The 23,744-nt window shown below is 55.5% G+C and overlaps 1 protein-coding gene across 1 annotated transcript; it reads right to left on the bottom strand.

Annotated features, from left to right (window-relative positions):
• Positions 1-47: 47 nt before the first annotated feature.
• On the bottom strand, positions 48-22,703 carry RPS6KA1 (ribosomal protein S6 kinase A1). The gene is made up of 21 exons (XM_060003244.1): positions 22,502-22,703; positions 21,538-21,654; positions 21,186-21,267; positions 19,222-19,302; positions 18,961-19,040; positions 17,479-17,585; positions 16,715-16,752; positions 16,226-16,368; positions 15,812-15,882; positions 15,409-15,497; positions 14,385-14,449; positions 14,027-14,129; positions 12,437-12,567; positions 10,974-11,099; positions 10,663-10,752; positions 10,129-10,287; positions 3,099-3,260; positions 2,782-2,858; positions 2,384-2,501; positions 1,328-1,465; positions 48-991 (listed from the first exon to the last, which is right to left on the bottom strand). The coding sequence occupies exons 1-21, from the start codon at positions 22,634-22,636 to the stop codon at positions 869-871; spliced, it is 2,235 nt and encodes a 744-aa protein (XP_059859227.1). The 5' UTR covers positions 22,637-22,703; the 3' UTR covers positions 48-868.
• Positions 22,704-23,744: the final 1,041 nt, after the last annotated feature.

Genomic DNA, 23,744 nt, shown 5'->3' with positions numbered 1-23,744 from the left:
AGCAGAGGGAGGGCAAATCCAGGGATGACAAGCGGAGACAAGCGAGCTTCAACTCAACTGTAAGTTTATTAGAAAGGCCGTGGACAGATGAACCCTGAGTTACCAGCTGAGGAAGGAATGAAAAAAGCCCCTGCCCCTCTTGGCCTGCCCCACAGGCCTCCTGTGGACTCTGTCCTGTGGCAGACTCCAACAGAAGTCAGCCAAAAAGTGCTTTCCAGATGCTCCTTCAGGGGCTGCCCGACCTGACTGCAGAGGACCCAGTGGTACGGCCAATGTGGATGCTGGTGCCTGGAGCTGGGAGCCGCGGGGCCTTGGTCCTCTCCTCTAGCAGAAAGTGGTTCCAGAAGCCCCAACAGAACAGAAGAGAAAAGGAGCCGATGGGGATAGAGCAAGTTCTGCCGAAGAGCCAAGGGCTCTGGAAGGCGGCGCTGGGCCACCTTGGAGGTGGGTGCAGACGGCTACACATGGCCAGTTGTAGGGGTCCCCCCAGGGGGACCCCGAAGCTGCTCTAAGGAGTCTCAGCTACAGACAGCCCTAGTGCGACTCAGTGCCCCTCCTGGGGCTGCACTAGCTACTTCTGCTCCCAGAAAGGCAAATGGATCTTGTAAAAACCCATGGTGGTTGGTGCCATTTCTGTCTTAAAAGAAGACAAGAGTTTGTACAGTGAATCGATTTCAACCAGCAGAGCCTGAACCGAGAAGAGTGCGTCCTGGGGGAGGAGAAGGCACTTCTTACGTCCTCCCCGGGGTGATCTGGGCCCCCTCGGGGCTCCGCTCCCTCTGGCCCTGTGACTGGGGCCCGCTCCCTCTGGGAAGTACGCTGCCTCCGTCGAGCTAGCACTGCCCTGCGGCCCGGACGCTCTGGCCCCTCACAGGGTGGTCGATGGCAGCTTCCTCACCCGCCGCTGGGCCAGGATGGACGACTCGATGGGCTTCAGCTGAGGGGTGGGCTTGGAGCTGTTGAGCGCAGAGTATGTCGCTGCCATGGCTCCCTGGGGGAGGAGGTGGGAGTCAGTTCCCGGGTGGGAGGCGCATGTGCTCCAGGGCCAGGCCAGCCCCTCCCAGTGTTCCACAGCCCCCACAGGCCCCTGTTAATCCCGCCTTGGTGGTTCTTCATGGTCATCAGTCCTGCCTCATCCCTCAGACTGGAGGCTTCAGAGCTCAGGGGCTGGGCCCCCTAGAGGACCAGGGGGGCCACGAGTGCACTGTAGACACCCCTGCATGTCAGACTGGGGCTCCCTGGGAAGAGACACACATGGCATCTCCTGGCTCTGCCACCCCAAGTCCCTGCCCATGGAACCTTGACCTGGCAGCCTGGGTGTCTGTACCTTCACAGTCTGCAGGTCCTGGTGGGATAGCTGGCTCTGGGGGAGCTTGTCTTTCTGGGTGATCCACGGGTGCTGCAGGACCTGCTTAGCTGTGAGGCGCTGGTGCGGGTCCACATGCAGCATCTTGGATACCAGGTCCTGGGGGAACAGCAGGAAGGGGTTGGTGGGAAGGGCTAGCAGGGGCGCACACAGCTGTGTCTGTAAGGCAGCCATCTCCTGCCATCTCCCGCCGGGACCCTTGCAGTGGCCCCTTCGATCCACTCTCCACACCACGGCCTCCCCGAGCACATGCCCTTCTTCAGGACTTCTTCCTGGAAGGCCGTTTCCTTTCTCTTTCACCTTCTAGGAGCCATGCAGGAAGGTGGGAAGAACCTAAGGCTGGGGTTGGGCAGCTTCAAAACCCGACTCCCCTGCTCATCAACTGCATCTCCTGGGCAAGTTACTTTAACTCTCTGAGCCCCAGTTTCGCCTCTGAGAAACGGGATAACAAAAATACCTGACTCATAAGGTTAATGCAAGGTGGCACTGTTCATTAAGGGCTCAACCTCTGTCTGACACAGAGGTTCCCATGACTGGAACCCATTGCTAACAGTGAAAGCTCAAACGTCCCCTCCTCTGAGAAGGCCTCTCTGCCCGGTAGCCTGGGGCTCTCCTCGTGTCTCCACTGCCTGTACCCCTGACCAGGAGGACCTGCCTCTCCGCACCTGGCATCTCTGTTCCTTGTGTGCAAGCCTGTCTCTCACCTCACACTAAGTTTTCCCACGGCAGGGGCTGTGATGATGCAGCCCTCTGTTCCCCTACAGGGCCCAGAACACGGGAAGGGCCAGTAAATGATCACCAAGTTGTTTTCAAACAAGGTGTGGGGGGCAGTCTGCCTGGGAATCTTTCACTTGGAGAAATAGGGCAACAGAGATTTGTGGGACATTCCACTTGGAGAAATGAGGCTGCAGGTCACCTGTTCGTGAAGTGCTGAAAAGCCCTGGGATGGGACCCTGCCTCCCCACCCCCCCCCCCCCCCCCCCACAAATGAGCAGGGTCCAGGCTTTACAGCCTCACCTTGGCTGTGTCTGAAACCGTGTTCCAATTTCCCCCGCTGAGGGTGAACTTCCCACTGCCGATCCGGGTCAGGATTTCCTCTGGTGTGTCACTGGGTCCATTGGCAAATGGAGTGTATCTGGGGAAAAGTCCACCCAGTCTGGGTATAGCCTCTGGCCTCCATCCTGGGGCCAGGGGTGGGGAGGGGCGGGGGGCTGTGTCTCCCCCTTCAGATGGGGTGCTCCCAAGTGTGGGACTTCCTCCTGCAGGTGGAGCTCCCAAAGGCAGGGCCATGTCCCTGTCTTCAGCCTTCCTGAGGCAGGGCTGAGTCTCTCCCATCAGACAAGCACCACCCCAGCTACACTAGGGCTGGAGGAAGGGGCGGGGGGCTGAGGGGGGCAGGCCAGTGGGGTACTCACCCCGCCAGCATGGTGTACAGCAGAATGCCCAGGCTCCAGATGTCGCAGCCCTCGTCATAGCCCTGGCGCTTCAGTACCTGGCAGGAAGGGAGGCAGGGGAGGGTCTGTCTGAGGGGCAATGACAAGTGGCCCCATATGCTTGCCTGCTCCTCCCCAAAGGGTAGGACAAGGGTCCCAGGCCTGGGCTGATCCTCCCTTGGTCCCCGGGCCAAGGCCGCAGAGACGGGCTCTGGACAGCGTGGGGCCTCTGGAAGGGACACGAGGCTCCCCGTGCTAGGTCCCCTCACTCTTGCAGCTGAGGAGGCCAGGCCACTCACCTCCGGCGCCACGAAGTTGGCGGTGTAGCAAGGTGTCATGAGAAGCCCGTTCTCAGCCCGCAGCTGCTTGGCAAAGCCAAAGTCGCAGATGCGCAGGCACTCAGGGTTCCCAGACTCGTCCACATACAGGATGTTGCTGGGCTTGAGGTCCCTGTGCACAACCTGGGGGAAGAGGGCCCGGGTCAGTTCTCCATGTGGGCAGGCTGCCGGTGGCCCAGGTCCACTGCCAGGGATGGGACAGTTAGAAGACGGGCCCAGAGAGGGGGCAGAAGGACCCAGAATCTGAGAGGGGAAGGGGCTACAAAGGGGCCTTAGTGCTGCTGGTATTGCCGACTTGAAACTTCTAGGTCAATGTCTGTGAGGCAGCTCTAACTTGTCCACACAGAACTCCTCAAATCCGCCATCACACAATCTTACCTAATGGCAACTCCATCCTTCCCATTGCTTGGATTGAAATCTTAAGAGTCATTCTCAATTCCTCTTTTTTTCTCGTATTCCTCAATCAATCCATTAGCAAACTCTGCTGGCTCTACCATTAAAACACACCCAGAGCCCAAGCACTTCTCAGCCCCTCTCCTGGCAGCACGCTGATCCCAGCCACTATCATCCCTCCCCCGGGGTTACGGCAGCAACCTCCTAACTGGTCTTCCTGCTTCTGACCTCACCCCCTACAGCCTGTTCTAAACAGAGCAGCCAGAGCGATCCTATTAAATGTAAGCCAGATCGTGTCCTCTCCAAGGGTTCTGCTCTCAAGAGGAAATGTCTTTACGATGGCCTGATGGCCCCACCTCATCTCTCCCCTGCCCCCTACCCACGTCGCTTGCGCTCTCTGGTCCTCCAGCACTCTCCTCCTTGCTCAGTTGGCTTTGGCCACACCAGCCTCTTTGCTCTTCCTTCAACATGCCAAGCACACTCCTGCCCCAGAGCCTTCGCACTTGCTGTTCCCTCTTTCTGGAATACTCTTCCCTTAAGCATCGACCTGGCTCATTCTCATTTCTTTCAGGTTTCAGCTCAAATGTCACCTTATCAGTGAGGCCTTCCCTAGACCATTCCATATAAAATAGCAATCACGGACCTGTACTCCTTAGTCTCCTCACCCTGCTTTATCTTTATCCACAGCATTTACCACCATTGGATATTTACTTAATTGTCTTCTGAACCCACCCACTGGAATGTAAGCTCCACGGGTGTTTCGCTCACTGCTGCATCCCAGCATTTAGAATAGTTCCCAGCACAAGGTAGGTATTCAATAAATAACTGCTGAATGAATGGATGAATGACACTTAACTAGTGAGGCCTTAAGCAAATGACTTTCCTCTGGCCCCATTTGCTCATCTGTAACCTGAGGGGGCTGAACCACTCCACTTACTTTTCAACCACCCCCTCTCCCTTGGCATGGTTCTATTCATAGTCATTCCTCTAACTATTACCTAATTATCGACAACTCTCAGATCTCTGACACTAACCCAGAGCTTTCATGAGTCCAGGCTCATACAGCTGCTTACCAGACGGCAACCACTGAATGTCCCATAGGCCCTCAAACCCAACACATCCCAGACTAAACTCATTCTCATCCTCCTTCTCCTCCTCCCATGAGCTCATGGTACGCCTTGAGCACCGTCAAAGACCTTCAATGGCTCCCTACTACTTGCAAGATAAAGCCTGAAGTCCCCATCCTGGTGTGGAAGGTTCAGCTGTCCGTTCCAGCCTTTGTCCACCACATCCCTCAAGCGCCCTGAGCTCAGGCCAGTGGGGGTTCCTTCAGCCATAAATAGCCGTATCTCTCTGTGGAACACCGGCTCACCCCCAGCACCGAGCACAGGGACTCGCACAGAGCAAGTGCTACGTGAACGCTGTGCAATGAATGAATGACTCACTCCTCTGAAACACACAGAGACCTTGCAGGTTAGATCAGCTGAGTCTCGCAGGTTAGTTGGCTTCACGAGATGGTCCTTGCATATTCCCCGTAGAGCCAGGCCAACAGGCTCAAGGGGCAGCCGCTGCGCACTCCAGCTGACAGGCACCATACAGCAACTCGGGCCCCGGTTTCAAAAGCGGCCAAATTACCAAACCAAACCAAATCCCAAACAAGAAAACACCCGCCCTGTGGAGGCCAAATGCAGCCACTGAGTCAACAGGCTGTGGCTCGGGCGGAGTTGTGATTTCAGTCAGGAGGCAGATGGGCCAGAGTGTGAATCCTGGCTTTACCAGCAGTAGCTGTGTGGTCTTGATGTGTCACTTAACCTCTTTAGTCCTTGGTTTTCTCACCTGTAAAATGGGGCTGATGAGAGTGCTCGGCCCCCAGGGTTACGGGAAGGAGCATATGAGTTATGTACCAGGAATACTTAGCACAGGGCTTGGAAAGTGGCAGCTGCTGCCATAGTAACGCCAGCACTCCCTGGGGCTGAGCCCCACCATCATGCTGGACATTAAGATACAGTGAGTGCTTGTTAAGAAGCCCTTAAGAATTAGAAGACAAGAAGGGGAGGAAAATGAAGGGACAGAGGCTGTCCAAAGCAGCATCCGATCACACACAAGTTAGGGGCACAGACTCTGGGGACAGCTTAGCGATGAGGCCTTTACTTAAGCTCCCAGAGCCTCAGCTCCCTCACTTATAAAATGGGCAGAATAATACTAATACTTTCTTCATAGGTGCGTTGGAACAGTTACATGAGTTGATGTGCAAAGTGCTTAGAACCTGTCTGGCCTGTGGAAAGTGCTGTGTGAAGCGGCGGCACCTCTGTCATCACCAGCACCGTCGGAGGATGTGCGTTAGGGCGCCTGTGACCAGCCACACACACACAAAAGGGTGAAGTTCTTCTACATGAATCATCTGGCTAAACAGAGAAGCCAAAGTGTGAAGCCCTGCTGAGTTCTCAGACAAGCTGTCCCCGGCATGCTGGGGCCCTTACAGAAACAATATGAGGGAAGCAAGAGACCTGAAAGGGCCCACGTATTAAACAAAGGACTCTTGCAAAATAGATGAAAAAGGCAGACAACCCAATTTCTTCAAACGGACAAAAGACTTGAACAGACATTCCATAAAAGAGGCTGTCCAAATGGCAATAACCCCACGAAGAGGTGCTCAACTTCCTCAGTCGTCAGGAAAATGCAAATTAAAACCACTATGAGATACCATTCCTCATCTCCTAGGATGGCTGTGATTAAAAAGATGGAAAATACCAAGTGTTGGAGAGTACCAGAACTCTCACACGCTTCTGGGAGGAGTGTAAGTAGGTAAAACAACTTTGAAAAACTGGCAACATCTACTAATGATGAATATACACTGCACTATGAGCCAGCAATTCCACAGTTAGGTTTACACCCAGCGTTAAAATGGGCACGTGTTCACGAAAGACAAGGGTAAGAATGTCACGGCAGCATTATTTGTCACAGTCAAAAAACTGGTAACAACTCCATGTCCATTAACGGTAGAAAGAACAGTTAAACTGTGGTCTATTCATACAGTAGAAACCACACGGCAACGAGAAGGAGTGAACTGCAGTCACACAACATCGCAGATGAATCTGAGAGTGCTGAGTGACAGAAGTGAGATATGAAAGAGTACGTTTATATAAAATTAGAAGTTCACAGGCTTCCCTGGTGGCGCAGTGGTTGAGGGTCCGCCTGCCGATGCAGGGGACACGGGTTCGTGCCCCGGTCCGGGAGGATCCCACGTGCCACGGAGCGGCTGAGCCTGCGCGTCCCGAGCCTGCGCTCCACAACGGGAGAGGCCATGACAGTGAGAGGCCCGCGTACCACACACACACACACACAAATTAGAAGTTCACTTAGAATGGTTATCCTTGGGGAGGGTGCAGGGACTGGAAGGGGCTCGAGGGGGTTGGGGGGGAACTGGAAATCCTTCAGTTCTTGATCTGGGGGCTCAGTTACATGGGTGTATTCGCTTTTTGAAGATTTATTGAATTATACATGATGATTTGTTTATGTGATATTTCAATAGGAAGGTAACGTTAAAACAAACAGGAGGTCCCAGTGGACCCTGCTCCTGGTCAGCCCCTTCCCATTCCTCGGCTGTTATGAGATTCCCAGCTTCTAGACCACAGATGCTGCCAAAGTATAATCAGCCCCGAGAATCTCCCTCCAAATACCTCCAAGAGAGCTTCCCATTTCCTCATCATCTACCCCTGGTATTTGGAAAGGGCCAGAAACTTTAGAAGCCCATAGATTCCAAAATCCCAAAGATTTTCTCTGGGCAAGAAACAACATTCTCCCATGACACCCCACCGAGCAGCTGTCTGTCCTGGAGCTCACTGCCCCTCATGGGGGGCTCACTCCTTTTGGAGGCAGCTCCCACTCTACAAAGCCCTTCCCTGCTCTGAGTTCAGGGGGCCCACTGGAAACGCACTGCTTCAGCTCTGTCTTCTAAACCTTCTGTGGGTAACATGAGCTAGTACTCACGTGAGAACAAAACAGGAAAAGGAAGCACATTTACTGTCTGACCTGACACGTTTCCATATCAGTCTGTTTGCACTGGCCTTTTCAAAAAACTAAACCACTTCAAACGTGACCATTAACAGTACATGTGGTAAGCAAACTGAAGCTCTGGTTATGAGGTAAAGATCTTTTTCACAAAACTTTTACTTTATTTTTACAAACCCTAATGAAAGGATTGATTCAGGCCAGGGTCCTGAAAGGGTGAAACCATTGCATGAAGGGTTGGTGAGGACCTTTATGATACACCTCAGGCCCACCCACTGCCCGCCACCCACTCACGCATCCCCAGACTGTGACCACCGACACGACTGATGACTAACGGGGGCAACGAGATGTTGGCTCAGGGACGTGATGCTTTGTGAAGTACACTGTGCCTCCCATGGAGTGTTTATTGACTCCTTGATCCCAAAAAGAAGTTGAAGCTAAACCTAATTAAGACTTTGGAGCACCTTGCAGTTTACAGGAAATATAGACAACAGAGGAACAATTAAAATGATGCCATGAGGAAGCAAACAGACACATTCAGAATGTGGGATAGGGAATTCCCTGGCGGTCCAGTAATTAGGACTCCACGCTCTCACTGTCAAGGGCCCAGTTTCGATCCCTTCTCGGGGAACTGAGATCCCGCATGCCATGCGGCACAGCCAGAAAAAAAATCAAAAAAGATTTGGTGAATCTTGGGACTTCCCTTGCAGTCCAGTGGTTAAGACTCCGCGCTTCCACTGCAGGGGGCGCAGGTTCAATCCCTGGTCAGGGAACTAAGATCCCCCATGCCGTGGCTCGGCCAAAAAAAACCCAAAAAAGATTTGGTGAATCTTAAAGGGAAACGTTTTTCCTTGTACTATTCTCTTCTTTTTTTAAAAACTTTTTATTTCATATTGGCGTATAGTTGATTAACAGTGTGTTAGCTTTGGGTGTTCAGCAAAGTGATTCAGTTATACATATACATGTATCTATTCTTTTTCAAATTCTTTTCCCATTTAGGTTTTTACATTATATTGAGCAGAGTTCCCTGTGCTATACAGTAGGTCCTTGTTGGTTATCCATTTTCAATATAGTGCTGTGTACATCCCTTGTACTATTCTTTTAACTTTTATATAGGTTTGAACTTTTTCCTCAATAAAAAGTGGGGGAAAATACTCCAGCAACAACAAAAAAGAAAGTAAGAAATTGAAAGAGGGAGAAGGAGGGAGAAGGAGAGGGAAGGAAGAAAAGAGGGAGGGAGTGGGGTAAAAATCTTGACAATTCTTGAATCTGGTTACAGGGGGTTCATTTTTCTATTCTTGTACAATTTGTATACGTTTGAAATTTTTCATACTAAAAAGTTAATGTTGGGCTTCCCTGGTGGCGCAGTGGTTGAGAGTCCGCCTGCCGATGCAGGGGACATGGGTTCGTGCCCCAGTCTAGGAAGATCCCACGTGCTGTGGAGCGGCTGGGCCCGTGAGCCATGGACGCTGAGCCTGCACGTCCGGAGCCTGTGCTCCGCAAAGGGAGAGGCCACAACAGTGAGAGGCCCGCGTACCGCAAAATAAACAAACAAACAAACAAACAAATAAATAAATAAATAAAAATAATAAGAAGTTAATGTTAAAAAAAAAAAGGCATAGCAATGATCTGGTCCTATTTCCCCGTAATGTTTATGTGGCCTTTTCCAGGGGCCTGTGCTGGACCATGGTACTTCCCTGGCACAGCACCTCACTTCATGCCTCATCCAACCTGTGAAGGGGCAGCTCTTACTGTCATGAGTTTGCAGATGAGGAAATGGCTCAGAGAGGTGGGAGGTTTTCCCAACCTAACACGCAGAACTGGACACAGCCAGTCTCATTCCAGAGTCTGCGTCCTTAACCCCCATACTGCCTGACCAGAAGCACCCTAAAACATCATCTCGTCCAGAGAGGAACTCACGCTGACTCTGTTTTCAGCTTTGATACCCTATAAGGACCTTTTCTAGCTCTGCCTTGTGCAATGATAAGGACAAGTCCTACGGTTCGGACACACACTCTCCTGTAGCACCTGCAGTGTCTCCAGCAGCATTTCCTCTTGCAGCCACTTCCTCTGTCCTAACAGCCGAACCCATGGCCGGATTCACCACCCTGAAGCCTTGCAGCTCCCACAGTGATCCTGCTCGTTCCTAACTTAAAGCCTCACTCCCCATCTGTAGCTCTCCACCCAAATTCCTCAGTCAGACATTCCAGCTCCATTCTTCCTGGACTGTGTGACCCTGGGCAAGTTAGCTCACATCTCTGAGCCTCAGCCTTCTTACCTGTAAAGTGCGGCCAATAACAGCACCTACCTAACAGGGTTGTTGTGAAAATCAATTGAGATAATGTAAGGAAAGAAGTCAACGTGACGCCTGCCTAGGTCCTGAACAAATGTTCATTTTCACAGTTTGGCCTCATCTCTCCCTCCCTCCCTTCCTTATGTCCATCCACTCGCCCCCTCATTCATCCCAAGTCTCCCCTCTGTCTGGCTGGTTGAAGACTGCCTGGGCCAGTCATGGTTCATACACTGCTTACGGTACGACCCTTGGCCGCCCCCCACACCCACTTGGTGCCCCAGACCCAAGACTTACCCCCTGGGAGTGCAGATACTCCACGGTCTTGCCGATGGTATGCAGGACGAAGCTGGCCTCACGCTCTGAGAAGAATTTCTGCCGTAGGATCTTATCCAGCAGCTCCCCTCCCCGCATCAGCTCTGTCACCAGGTACACGTGTTTGCCATCATCGTACACCTGCCAGAGACCTCACCATCAGGCCCCTCCCCTTGATGCCAGGCCTGGGCCCCTTGGCCACCAGCTCACCAGGACAGGAAGGAAGGAATGACATGAGGCTTGGGCGTGTGTTCTGCTCTTCAGTCACCCTGGCAGGGCCTTCACCTATCTGGGCCCCTGGACAGGGTGCTGGCTCTGTCCTGATGGGCAGGAAAGCTCTCAGAAACTGCCTGGGTCTGAAGTGGAGGGCACTTGGGTGCAGCCAGATCAGCGGCACTAAGGGGCCTCCCCATCCGTAAGCACAGGAGGATCAGAAGCCCAAGGAATGGCAGCCCCGAGACGGTCCTAGAGTCGAGGGCCCCCGTCCCCAGCCCACTCTCGAGGACCCCCACTTACATCTTTCAGAGTGATGATGTTGGGGTGCTGCCCGTACCGCAGAAGAATCTCAATCTCTTCCGAGGGATCTCGCTTGCTCTTGTCGATGACCTGAGGAGAGGGGTGCGTGTGGTGGTGTCCGAGGGACCGACTCCAGACTCCCTTCCCGCCACAGAGCCCACGCTGCAGGGCGTGGAGTCTCAGCCGCACACCTTTCACCCATCCACAGAGCCTCAGGCACCAACTCTCCCCCACCAACGGGCCAGGGCTACGTGGCCCCCCACCTGCACTCCGCCGAGTGGCCTCGGCCGAGACAAGGTCGAGAGGCCTACCTTGACAGCATACTCCATGGTGGTGGCCTTGTGGACACAGCGCTTGCACTCGGAGTAGGAGCCCACACCGATCGTCTCTTTTACCACATAGCCGTCGCTAAAAACCAGGTTCTTTCCGTGTAGTTGCTGCAGGAGACCAACAGGTAGGACTGACCCCGAGCTCTAGGATGCAGAGGTCATCCCCCCAGAACCCGAGGCCTTGGCACTGTGGAGATGGCACTGGGCAAGAGGCTGGAGGCCCGGGGTAGAATGTTGGCTGTGTGACCTCAGGCAAGAACCTGCCCCTCTCTGGGCCTGTTTTCTACACTATATGACGGGCACACTCACTCTCTCCAGGGTGCCTGGCTGCAGTCTGTGGTTAGTGGGTGCTGGAGTGGGCAGGCAATAGGCCACAAGACACATGGAGCGGTTTGAAGCTCCGAGAAGCCCAGGCAGGACTGAGAGGGATGAAGGAGTCCTGAGCCAGGTCCCAGCTCTGCCACTTACGTGGCCTCCAGTGAGCTGCCTCCCCTTTCTGGGTGACACAGCCCACCTCAAGGGTGTCTCGAGGCTCTGAGACATTAACAGTATCAGATGCTGCTATGGTGCTGAGAGTGCGGCAGGCACTATTCCGAGCACTTTTCACCAGGTGACCCACGGCCCGTGGACGGCCCTGGTTCATGTCTGTTGTCCTCACATCCAGTCTGGTTTAACGTTTGTCCGCGACCAACATATCCCAGGTGGATAATAAATCACATAGTCACCTTAACTTTACACACGTCAACGCACATAATCCTCGAAACAATCCTCGGAGAAAGGTTTTATCATCAACCCCATTTACAGATGAGGAAACTGAGGTACTGGGAAGGTGAATGTCCCCTCCACAGTCCCTGACCTTGGAAGCTCTGACCCAGGCAGGGAGCTCCAAAGTCTACATTTTTTTTTATTTTGTTTGTTTGTTGTTGTTGTTGCTGTCGTTCTGCGGCCGCACTGCGCAGCATGCAGGATTCTAGTTCCCTGACCAGGGATTGAACCCACAAACCCCTGCAGTGGAAGCATGGAGTCTCAACCCCTGGACCACCAGGGAAGTTCCCGAAGTCCACCTTCTTGCCTCTCGACTCTAAATTTCCTACAGAGCCGGGAAAGTGTGCAAATGGGGGACAAGTGGAAGGAGACCCGAGTGCCACGCCACCCACCCCCGTCAGGACCAGCCACTGCCCAGCAGCACCACCCTGGGCACTCCCTGGCATTTATCCAGGCCCTACAATGTCCTGGCTGTGTCAGGAACCTCATAACCGTGCTGTTATCCCTGTTTTATAAATGGGGAAACTGAGGCTCAAGGAGGCTGGAGGCCCAATGGGCTCCACAGTGGCGTCAGGGTTTGAACCCAAACCTATCCAAGTCCAGAGCCTGTGTTCTCAGCCATCTGCCTTGTGGCTTCTAGGTGGAAAAGGACAACTGAGCAGCAGCCTCCTGCCCCTCACCTGTACCACCGAGTGCAGGGGCGCCTGCGTGGCCCGAGGCTTGCCGTCGTCCTCCATCAGGCCAGTGGCCACGAAGCTGAAGCCACGGAACAGCTGATGGGCACCAGCGCTGGGGGGGATGCCTGGGGAGTCTGCAGGGGCAGGAGAGGGATGTGAGCCAGAGGAGGTACCCTTGACCCGAGGCAGCCCAGCAAAGTGGACCACAGGGGCTTCCAGGCCTGCCTCAGCAGCTGGTCGTTGTGGCAGCCTGGGCAGGGCCCCTCATCCCCGGCCTCAGCCCATCTGCCCATGTGTGTTTAGAGCAGCCCAGCCCTTACACACAAGGAACAGAAAGACCCTCACCTCCGCCACCCGCCCAGGCCAAGGCACTTTATCCCTTTCTGGAGGCCTCCCTGCCTCTGGTCTGCCCCTTCAGGTCCATCTTCTGTGCAGCAGCCAGAGGGATAGTTCCAACCACAAGTCTACCCCCTGCCTGTACCCTTCAAATGCTCCCCTCTGCCCTCAGGAAAGCCCAGCTCCTCAGCCTGGCAATAAGGTGCTTGTGAGCTTAGCCTCCTCTCTCCCCATTCCACAGCTCAGCCACGCCAAGCTTCTCAGGTCCTTAAGGAAGACTCCGAGCCCCTGCACATGCTGTTCCTGCTAACTACAATCCACTCCTCGTCCATCCTTCGAGGCTCAGCTTACACACTGTCCTCTGAGAAACCTGGCCTCATGCCGCTCCTCCAGGCCCTCGCCTCATTAAGCTGCACTTGTCGTGCTGCCCAGAGCTGTCCTCATGTCTCTTCCCCCACTACAGCCTGAGCCATATGAAGGCAGGGCCTGGGTCTGTCCTGTTCACCATCAATGCTCCCATGGCTGGCACACAGTAGGGACTTGGTACGTATTTGTCAGATCAACAAATAAAGATGGGACAGACTGCTTGGAGAAGTGCTAAGCTCCCTGACATCAGAGATGTGCAAGCCACAGTGAGAAAAGCACCCCCTCTGCTAAACCTGCCCCTCCAGGAGAACTTCCAGAACAAACACTCTTCCCCAATATCTAGCCAAAATGTTAGGATTTACCAAGTTCCCTCCCAGAAGCCCCCTACTTGGCTTCTAGCAGTAACCCCAGAGACTGAGTGGGTCTATGGCTGAGCCCACGTTTCAGATGAGTCACTGAAGCCCAGTGGTCAGAGTAGCCAAAGCCGATTCCCACGCTTGCCCCTGACCTGTGGGCACTGTCACCTCTGCTGCCAGACCGTCTCCACCTCACGTGTTTGCCGGGTCAGATACTTCAGCCCTGACGTGAGTGTGAGCCTGATGCGTCTGGTCTTCCCAGTGGGCTGAAGATGCCTGGGGCAGGAGTCCCGACTTCTCTATTGTGGCCTGAAGGCCACCCCCACCACCTCACCCAAGCACAAAGAGGCCCACAGAATCCCGGAGTGGGACGACCAGGCAGAATGAGATGGAGACAAGGAGTCAGAGACCCATCCACCTGTCTGCCCACACACCTGGGCCTGCCGCAGCCCTGAACACCCCTGTGCCCCAAGAGGCCCCTGACTCCCTGCTTCCCTCCTGTACCAGTCCAAGACAAACCGGACAAAGGGCGCACCCTTGGGCGTGCGGGATGTGAACTCAGTGTCAAAGTAGAAGGTGTCATCGGGTTGTGCCACAGCCGGCTTGAAGGGTGGCTTGATCTCACGCCGGTACAGCTTCTGCAAGGCGGGGCGGGCACAGTGGTCACCTTGGCACCTCCACAGCCTGCCAGCGGCCCCGTGCAGGAGTCAATGGCCTGGACAGAGCACAGGCTATGCAGACAGGGCATGACCGCTTGCCCTTGGGAGGCGAGCCCATGCCTCCAAGGCCATGGTGTCACCTCTGCTTCTTATGGGAGGCCCTAGGCAGTAGAAGCCCCCTCCGACCACAGCTGAATCCCTGACTGGGGCTCTGGGGTGGACAGACACACTCACATTCCAGTCAATGGTGGAGTAGAAGACATGCCGCTTGATTTCCTCTGCCCCATCAGGGCCGGAGCCTGAAAAAGCCCAGATGAGAGGTCTGCCTTGGGACGCTCCAACCCGCAGACGCCCGCCCTGTCCTCCGAGCAGCCTCGCCTCACTGTGGCCTGGGACCAGTGGCTGGGCTCACGCCGCCCCAAATCCATCCAGCCATCACCCCGAGGCCTACTGCCCACTCAGCGTTTTCCACTGTCTGGAGCCCCTCTATGAACAAGCTCCAATGTACTGACAGGAGAAGGAAAGCCCAGAGAGGAGAGGCCAGGCAACGCGCCCAAGGCCGAAGTCAGGACAGGCCGAACCTGTTCCGAGATCTGCAGGGGGCCCCCACCTCCCTCCCAGCTCCGGCCTCATCTCTGCTGCTCTTATCCCATTGCCCTTGTCAGCCACCAGACAGGCTCTCACTCCATTCAAGCCCAGGGACCTGGACGGGACCTTACAAAGCTGGTCATGATCCAGGTGAACCCAGGAGCCAAGGAGTCAACACATACTGAGCAGCTGCTACAGACACATTCGCTGACTTCACTTAATCAACAGAGCTTGAGATCATTGTCCTCCATGGAGACGAGGACCTAGGGCTCTGGGGGGAGAAGTCAACTGCCTTGGGTCACTTCGCTCACAAATGGTACTCACTCGATCAACACATATTTGTGGAGGGACCACTGTGTACCAAGGCAGTGGGGTCCCGTCATGGGGCTGGGACTGGGGCCTGAGCCTCTGATGCCTGAGCTCGTGCTCCTTCCGTGCGGGGCCTCTGTCCTCATCCCCAGGGGGAGTACAGATGACTCAGTTCCTGCCTTCCCCCTACACACAGGTCACCCCACTGCCCCAAACGCCACACATGGAGCCAGAAAGCAGGGTGGCCAGAGGCATTGTCTCCCCACACAAAGGACAACGGCCCCTTTCAGCCCCAGATGTGGCCCCGTGGCCTAGGCCGCAGCTGTACCCCGCTCCCCTCCCCTGAGCTGGGGCTGCTTACCGAGCCGGTTGGCAGGATTCCGCTTGAACAGGGACCGCAGGAGGCTCTGCGCTTCCGTGCTCAGAAACTGGGGCATGCCTAGCTTTGCCCTGAAATGGCCCCCGGGTCTCGTCAGGGCTAAGCTCCGCCCCAGAGGCCCCATCTCACCTCCCACCTCTGTCCACGTCTAGTTTCCAGCTCAGTCCAGACAAGCCATCCTCAAACTCCCCTCCCAATGACGCAGGGATTCCCCTCCCACAGGCCCCTGTGGATGAAAAGGGAGCCCTGGAAAGCACAATGCCCAGCCCAGAGGAGCGTCTCATTAATGGGGAATCTGAGGCAGGTGCGGGGTGTTACTCTGGCCCCCAAACTGGGGCCAGGCGTGGAGGAGACCCTGAGGCGTCAGAGAGGGGCTGAAGCTTACTTCAGAATCAGTGTCATGGTCTCCTTCCGGTCCTTCCCCTGGAAGGGCAGGGAGCCCGTCAGCATCTCAAACTGCAGAGGACAAGGGTCTGTTCAGGCTCTGGTCCCATCTCCCATGCCCCCCACCTCCTCCCACCCCAGCCACTCAGCTCCAGGCCTAGGAGTTCCGCCTGGATCAAGAACTGCATCTGCCCCTCCCCACTCTGTCAGTCAGACCATGAGGAACAGTGCTAGGGGTCCAAAGCTGGGGAGACGCCCAGCACAGGGCTGGGGGCTGAGCCTGGAATCCTTCCAAGGAAGGAAACTGCAGCTGGGTGGAGGGTGAGGCCAGCTTAGCTGTGAGAGGACAAGAGGAGAGCCTTAGAGACCATCAACCACAGATGGGGAAACTGAGGCCCAGGGCCTGGGCACTCACCATCAGCACCCCATAGGACCACCAGTCTGCACTGTGGGTGTGCCCCTGGCGGTTGACAACCTCGGGGGCCATGTACTCCACCGTCCCACAGAAGGAATAGGCCTTCTTCTCGTGGTCAATGGCCTCCTTGCTCAAGCCGAAGTCTGTGGCAAGGAGGGCAAGAAGACACATCTTCAGGACCCCCTGCCTTCCTTGCTGCCATTCCCTGCACACCTATCCCTCCTGCCCAGAGGCCTGAGGGCATCACCCCCATCACACTCAGGAGGAAGCTGAGGCCCAGGGAGATTAGGTGACCTGTACAAGGTTACACAGTGGGGAGCTGGGATTCAAACCCAGGCCCTTCCAGGTCTGGGGCCTGGGCTTTTGACCGCTTCCAAGTGCCTGGCACAGCCTCTCAGAAAAAGCGGATCCCCTGGCACTCAGCCCAGGCCCGTCAAGAGCCCCTCCTGCCCTCCCCTGAAACCGAGGGGTCAGGTGCCCTCCACTCACCAGTGAGTTTGATGTGGCCTTCCTCATCCAGAAGGATGCTGCAATGGAGAGATGGGAGTCAGGGCGCCCCAGCTGTGGGCCCTCGGTGGGTTCAGGGGACACCATGGGGCCTGCGGGGGTCAGGTCCAGCCCAGAGAAGGTGATCCACCCAGGGCCGCTCATCTGATGAATGGGCAGGTGGAGTGGGTGTTGGTGGTGCCCTGTAGGTGTGTTGCCTACCTTCTTGCTAATTCTTGAAACAACTGTGTGAGGTAGGTATTTTTATGGCCCCATTTTAACAATGGGGAAGCTAAGGCTCAGGGAGGTTAAATAACTCCCCCGGTTACAGAGCTAGTAAGTGGTAGAGACAAGATTTGAATTCGGGTCTGCCTGACTCTAAAGCCACATCTCATTCCACCTCAGCACCTGCCCCTGGCTCCCAAGTTACCACTTGAGGATATTCAGATGTTAAGGAAAATTCTAGAAAGGGCCATATCAAGGAATGACCTTCAATGGTGGCATCTCAGATGTCACACTGGATTAGCAAAAAAAGTAGGCAACACCCAGGCACAGAGGTACCTGGCCCTTGGTAATGGCATTACTAGAGATCAGGCAGCCCCTCGGGTGAGCCTGCTGCCTCCACCACTCTGCTCCACCCACCCGTTCATGGGGCAGCCCATCAGGCTGGCTCCGTACCCCAGCAGGCTGGTTCTGTCCTAGAAGAGGCCCCAGGGCCTGCCTCTGTACACCCTAGGGAGGCCGGGCGCGGCTGGGCCTTCACTCACTTCTCAGGCTTCAGGTCTCTGTAAATGATGCCCAGGCTGTGCAGGTGGTCCAGGCCCAAAGCCAGCTCAGCCAGGTAAAATTTCACATCCTCCTCCGTGAACATAACCTGCAACAGGCGGGAGAGGGCTTCAGCTGGGATGGCTTCTTCCTCAGGAGCTGGGTCACTGGGCAGGCAGTAGCTTCCCAGTCCTCCTTAGAGATTCCAGTGCCACACACCCTTCTCTGTATGAAGGGGTCCGAAGAATAAAATGACTAGCGTCCAAGTCACTCACGGTAGCACTGAAATGCAAACAGCGAAAGGCTGGAAACAACCCAAGGGTCAAGCAGTGGACTAGAATAAACTCTCTCCCCCACATGACGGAGTGCTGGGCAGCCATAAACTAGAACGAGGATCCCTCCATGCTCTGATACGGTCCATCTCCAAGATACACTGCTGTGAGAAAAGCAAGATAAAGAACGGTGCCTACAGAACAGTACTTTGTATGTAAGAAAGTAGGGGTCAGGATTCAGAACACACAATGAATTGGTTTGTATTTCCAAAGAAAGGCGGGAAGCTTAGATAAAAACCAATAAAATGTTTATCTGTGGGGGAGTGGTAGAGGGGGCTGGAGTGGGAGGAAGACTTCTCAATGAATATTTTTCTTTTCAATCATGTATTATCTATTTAAATGTTAAAATAACATTTTAAAAATTTAAAAAGTTTGGTTCTCTTCTAAAGTTTAAGTTGTATTAATGGCCCCATTTTTATATTTGGCTCAAATTCTTTTTTTTTTCCCCAAATAAATTTATTTATTTATTTTTGGCTGCATTGGGTCTTTGTTGCTGCGCGCGGGCTTTCTCTAAATGTGGCGAGCGGGGGCTACTCTTCGTTGCATCGCACGGGCTTATTGCGGTGGCTTCTCTTGTTGCAGAGCACGGGCTCTAGGCGCACGGGCTTCAATAGTTGTGGCATGTGGGCTCAGTAGTTGTGGCTTGCGGGCTCTAGAGCACAGGCTCAGTAGTTGTGGCGCCCGGGCTTAGTTGCTCCACGGCACGTGGGATCTTCCCAGACCAGCGCTCGAACCCGTGTCCCCTGCATTGGCAGGCGGATTTTTAACCACTGCGCCACCAGGGAAGTCCTCGAATTCTTTTATGTGAGTTCAAAATCCTTTTGGTTAACGGGACATAATGTTAAAGCATCTAGCTTTCTAGGTGATTTGGGCTTCTCTGCATCCTTCACAGCCCTGCGCAGAGAAGCCCTGAAAGAATGGAGGTGAAAGAGGTGAGAGCCACCCTTAGCTTCTGGAATCAGGGCAGCATCAGATCCAGAGCCTGATTCTCCTCAGACCATCTTGGGGGAAACTCTCAGAGGCTTTGCCAGGGAATGGGCTCTGTCCCAGGGTGGGTCAGGGACTGCTGGGCAGGTCTGGGGAGTCTCAGGTTGAGGTCTCACTGCCGTGCCAGCTCCATCCTGGTGCCCTGGCAGTGGGGTGTCAGCTCACCTCTTTAGAGAGCCGTGTGAAGAGGTCTCCGCCACGCAGGAAGTCCAGAATAAGGTAGAGCTTGCCCTCAGTCTGGAAGGCTGGGGAGACGGGAAAAGGCCGTGGTGGAACCAGCTGGGCCCTGGGCCCTGCCCCTCTGATCCCAGCTTCCTTAGCCTGCTGGGTGGCAGACAGGGCAACATACAGGGGAGGCAACAGCCCACCAGCAAGGGCAAAGGCTGGCAGGTAGGGTAGGAGCTCAAGTAGGGTCTGCGGTCTCACCATAGTGCAGCTTCACCACAAACGGATGGTTTACATCAGCCAGGATGTCTCTCTCCATCTTGGTCCGAACGCGGTCACGCACTGGTCAGAGGAAGAAGGCGGTTACCAAGGGTCTGGCCACCCAACACAGCTACGCCCAGCCCTGGCTAAGAAGGACTCTCTTTTCTACTTATTCCTCACATCTCTCGGCAGTGCCCAGGGCTGGCCCTTGGCCCTGCCCATCTCTCTAGCCCTGTCTCTTGCCATGCCCCAAGGAGGCCATTCAATCCAGCCAGTCTAAGCATCCTGTTCCTTGTGTGCCCTTAGCCTCTGCCCCCGTGGCTCCCCCTGGGATGTCTTCATCAGCCCCCTCTCCATCTGGCATAAAAATCCCTAATTCCAGTCTAGGGCAGATTCTCTGGGCCTGAAATTCAGACTCATGGGTCTCAGCAGACATCCCACAAACACTCTTTTTTTTTTTTTTTTTTTTGCGGTACGTGGGCCTCTCACTGTTGTGGCCTCTCCCATTGCGGAGCACAGACTCCGATGCACAGGCTCAGCAGCCATGGCTCACGGGCCCAGCCGCGCCGCGGCATGTGGGATCTTCCCGGACCGGGGCACAAACCCGCGTCCCCTGCATCGGCAGGCGGACTCTCAACCACTGCGCCACCAGGGAAGCCCCCTTTTTTTTTTTAAGGAGTAAAAGTCCCGGGACTTCCCTGGCGTTCCAGTGGTTAAGAATCCGCCTGCCAATGCAGGGGGCACGGGTTCAAGCCCTGGTCCGGGAAGATCCCACATGCCGTGGAACAACTAAGCCCGTGCGCCACAACTACTGAGCCTGTGCTCTAGAGTCCTCAAGCCACAACTACTGAGTCCACACGCCGCAACTACTGAAGCCCACGCGCCTAGAGCCTGTGCTCCGCAACAAGAGAAGCCACTGCAATGAGAAGCCCGTGCACCACAATGAAGAGCAGCCCCCGCTCGCCGCAACTAGAGAAAGCCTGCGCGAGCAACAAAGACCCAACACAGTGAAAAATAAATAAATAAAATAAATAAATTTAAAAAAAAAAAGGCTACTCCCATGTGAGCCCACACCCTTTGAGGCTACAACCCACGCTCTCCCGGGCTCCCTGGTCACAGCACCAACTGCACCGCGCTGCATAGTCTGCTCAGCCTCTCCTGCCCCAGCCTGGGAGCCCTTCGCAGCATTCTTCTCCTCCCACCATCCCTCCTGGGGAAGGACTCCCATCCCTACCAGGATGGCCTTGGGGCACCACAGCTGCATCACCCCACAGACAGCCCTCTGTGGCTCCATGACCCCAAGGCCAATACCTCCTATTATCCGTTGCCCCCCGGCCCAGCCGGGGCCCGCTTCACTTGGTCAGTGGCCACACTGGTTCCCAGGCTGGTCAAAGAGACACTACCGGGCCCAAAGCCCACTTCCAACCACCCTCACGCCCTCTGCAAGTCCAGGGATTCTCGACCTGGGCTCAGCTCCCTTCTCTGAGCCCATCCATCTCTGCGGCCTTGCCTTGACCCACCCTCTCCTACCCACCCAGCTGCCTCCTTTCCCGGGTTCCCTCCTCTCCTCTCACGCCCTTCTCCACCCCGAGACGTCTCCCGTTGACTCTCCTAACATTGCGAAGCAACTCTGTTGACAGCATAAGGCCCCCCGCAAACACAGCGCACTCACCCTGCCTCCTTCCAGGCACCTTCAGCCACAGTCAGCACTTGGCTTAAGGGGAGCAGGAAGGGGTGGGGTTAATCCCCGGAAGTCTGTGCTTCTGAATGGACCCTGTCTTTGCTATCAGCTGAGGTGGGGGATAAGGAGCGGCTGAGAATAGGCCTGTTTCTCTACCTTCAGACCAGGTACTCCTGGTGACAGAGCTATCTCCTGCATCAGACCCAAGGCCCTTGAGAGCTGGGCTGTCTCCTTCAATCTGTGCCCAGCCTGGGCTCTGCATGGGGAGGTACCCCCCACTCACCTTTCAGTGTCGCCTTCTTTAGTACCTTCATGGCATACAGGTGCCCACTGTCAGGCCGGGTGACCTTCCGCACCAGGAAGACCTGAGAAGGCAGCGGGGGGGAAACCAGGGGAGGAGCTGGGCAGGGGTCGAACACATCAGCTCCCACACGCTCCAGGTCCCAGGCTGACCTCCAACTTCCCTAAGCACCAAGTTGACCTTGTGTCCCCACTGGGTACCACGGTGACCTCTCTCCTCCTCCCCTTAGACCCATCAACCCTTGCCCTCTGATCTTTTAAGCTCCAAGGCGACCCTCCCACCTGCCCTCTGATATGACCAGCGCTGCCCTTCCAGCTGTGGGCTCAGGACTCACTTTGCCAAAGGACCCCTGGCCCAGAACCTTGAGGAGCTCAAAGTGGGATGGGTCGGCCTTCTCGGAGCCAGCCTTGACATGGTGCGTGATGGAGATCTCCTTGAGGACGTCTTCATCCTGATGGAGGAACAGAGCGGGTGAGCACGGTGGGCCCCATTCAGGTCAGCACAGGGCATGTCCCCTCATCCAAGTCTACTCCCACCGGATCTCAGCAGACAGGGTCCTACAGGCCCAACCAGCCAGCTACCCTGACAGGGCCTCCCAGTTCATCAATAGCAAAAGCCGGGGAGGGGAAAATTACCAAGGTGCCAGGTCAGGTGAGCTCCTGTACCTCCTGCTGCTCCAGCCTGTTCAGGCCCAGAGGGATGCCCAGGCACGGCCAGGTGGAGGCAAGCCCAGGCTCTGGCTGAGGCCCACGAACCTGCCCCAGGTCCTCCCTGTGCGGCTCCCCTCCCCCTGCTGCAAAGGTTTTGGTTTTGCCACAATAGGAAGTAGGGTTTGTTCTCATACTGGGAAGGCACAACTGGGCTTTTGTTCCTGGTCAAGATGGAAGATGGGCTGTCTCTGGCTAGAAGGACAGGGCTGAGATACACAAGAACCCATGAGTCACCTCAGACTCCCCCACCAACCGGGTAAGTGCCAGTCTGGGGTGGGTAGGAGCTAAGGCCAGAGACTCTATGCTCCACCCTCTGAAACTTCCTTCATACAAGTCTACTAGAAAGCCCTTGCCACGTCCCAGTTGTTCTAGGACCCCTCTGCCCTCCCTCCAATCTGTCCATATGGCCCTGGAGCCCTGAAGTGCCTCCTCACTTCCCCAGGAAGCAACTCTGGGCAGGGTCCAATCACCCAGCAGGGACAGGCGTGGGCAAGGAGAGCCCACAGCCAGCTGAGGCTAAACTGGCTTCCAAGGCACCTGCTCCAAGGGCCACAGTCAGGCCAGGCCCAGACATCTGGGCACACTCACCGAATCCCGCCTGGGGCCAGGGCCAGGGCCAGGGGCAGGCAGAGAAGTCTGGCTGATCCTGGGCCGCTGCTTCCTGGGCAGCCAGGGGAGCAGGGCCCAGAGCCGCAGACGGGGCAGCTTGGGATCCCGCTCCATCCGCCTGGGCTGGGCAGAGGCACCATGGCAGGAGCAGGCAGCGTCCGGGGCTGCTGCGGAGGTGGCCAGGCCCAAGGCGGATGTGCAGGGTGAAGGCGGGGGCTGGGCCGAGCCCAGGACCGCCAATCACTCAGGGCCTGTGGTTTCCCAGCTCCCTTACCACGCTCCCTTCCTCTCTCTTCCCCCTCCCCATTGCCTGAGGGCTGCCCTCGGGCCCTCCTCCCCATCTTCCCTGTGGGCCTTCAAAGGGAAAGCCCCATGCCAACCCAGCTACTGAGGAGTAGATAGGTACCCAACAGGGAGAGACAGGCAACTAACATGTAGAGGCAAATAAAGAGGGACACCCAACAGGCAGAGGCAGGCATCCTACAGGTGAAGACAGATGAAGGTGGGCATCCAACAGATGGGTAGGAGAGTCCACATGCCCAACAGGCAGGGATGGATAGGGGCATGTGCCCAACAGGCAGACGTAGGAAGAACACACATCCAATAGGCAGAGACAGATGGGGACATGTACCCAACAAGCGGAGGCAGGAAGGGACTCATACCTAATAGGCAGAAGTGGACAGAGACTCATACCTAACACGCAGAGGCAGATGGGGACACATATCCAACAGACAAAGATAGATGGGGACATGTACCCAACAGGCAGAGACAGATGGGGATCCAACAGGCAGAGGCAGATGGGGGCCTGCACCCAACAGGTGGAGACAGATGGGGACATGTACTCAACAGGCAGAGACAGAAGGGGACACGACCCAACGGGCACCCAGTACGTGACATGTACCCAACAGGTGAAGACAGACACTCATGAAGTGGAGACAGAGACAGGAGCTCAACAACAGAGGCAGGTGGGCAGCAGTCAGCATCAGTGAGGCCCAAAGAGACTGACAGATACCCAGGGCACACATACAGGCAGGAAAGACACAAAGACACCCCGAGAGTCAGACTCTGGACTTAAGGGAAGACCTCCAGGTTCCTGCTGGTCTGCCTGGGGGCAGGAAAGCGATGGGACATCACCTGCAAACTCCCAGCACTTGGGAGAGCAGTCTGGTATTCGTGGCAGACTCATCTCTGAGGAATTCCATTTCTCTGGAGTTTCCTTCCC

The sequence above is a fragment of the Delphinus delphis genome, unplaced genomic scaffold (assembly GCF_949987515.2).
Source record: "Delphinus delphis unplaced genomic scaffold, mDelDel1.2 scaffold_581, whole genome shotgun sequence".
Taxonomy (NCBI): domain Eukaryota; kingdom Metazoa; phylum Chordata; class Mammalia; order Artiodactyla; family Delphinidae; genus Delphinus; species Delphinus delphis.
The sequence above is the reverse complement of the archived record's forward strand: the minus strand, read 5'-3'. Positions and strand labels throughout refer to the sequence as shown.

Bases quoted from the DNA above. Each gene is read 5' to 3' on its own strand.
- RPS6KA1 (XM_060003244.1), bottom strand. From the start codon at position 22,636: ATGGAGCGGGATCCCAAGCTGCCCCGTCTGCGGCTCTGGGCCCTGCTC. The intron at 19,041-19,221 runs GTGAGACCGCAG...CCGTCTCCCCAG, and splicing joins TGTGGTGAAGCTGCACTATG to CCTTCCAGACTGAGGGCAAG. The intron at 12,568-14,026 runs GTGCGCCCTTTG...CTGCCCCTGCAG, and splicing joins CACATCCCGCACGCCCAAGG to ACTCCCCAGGCATCCCCCCC.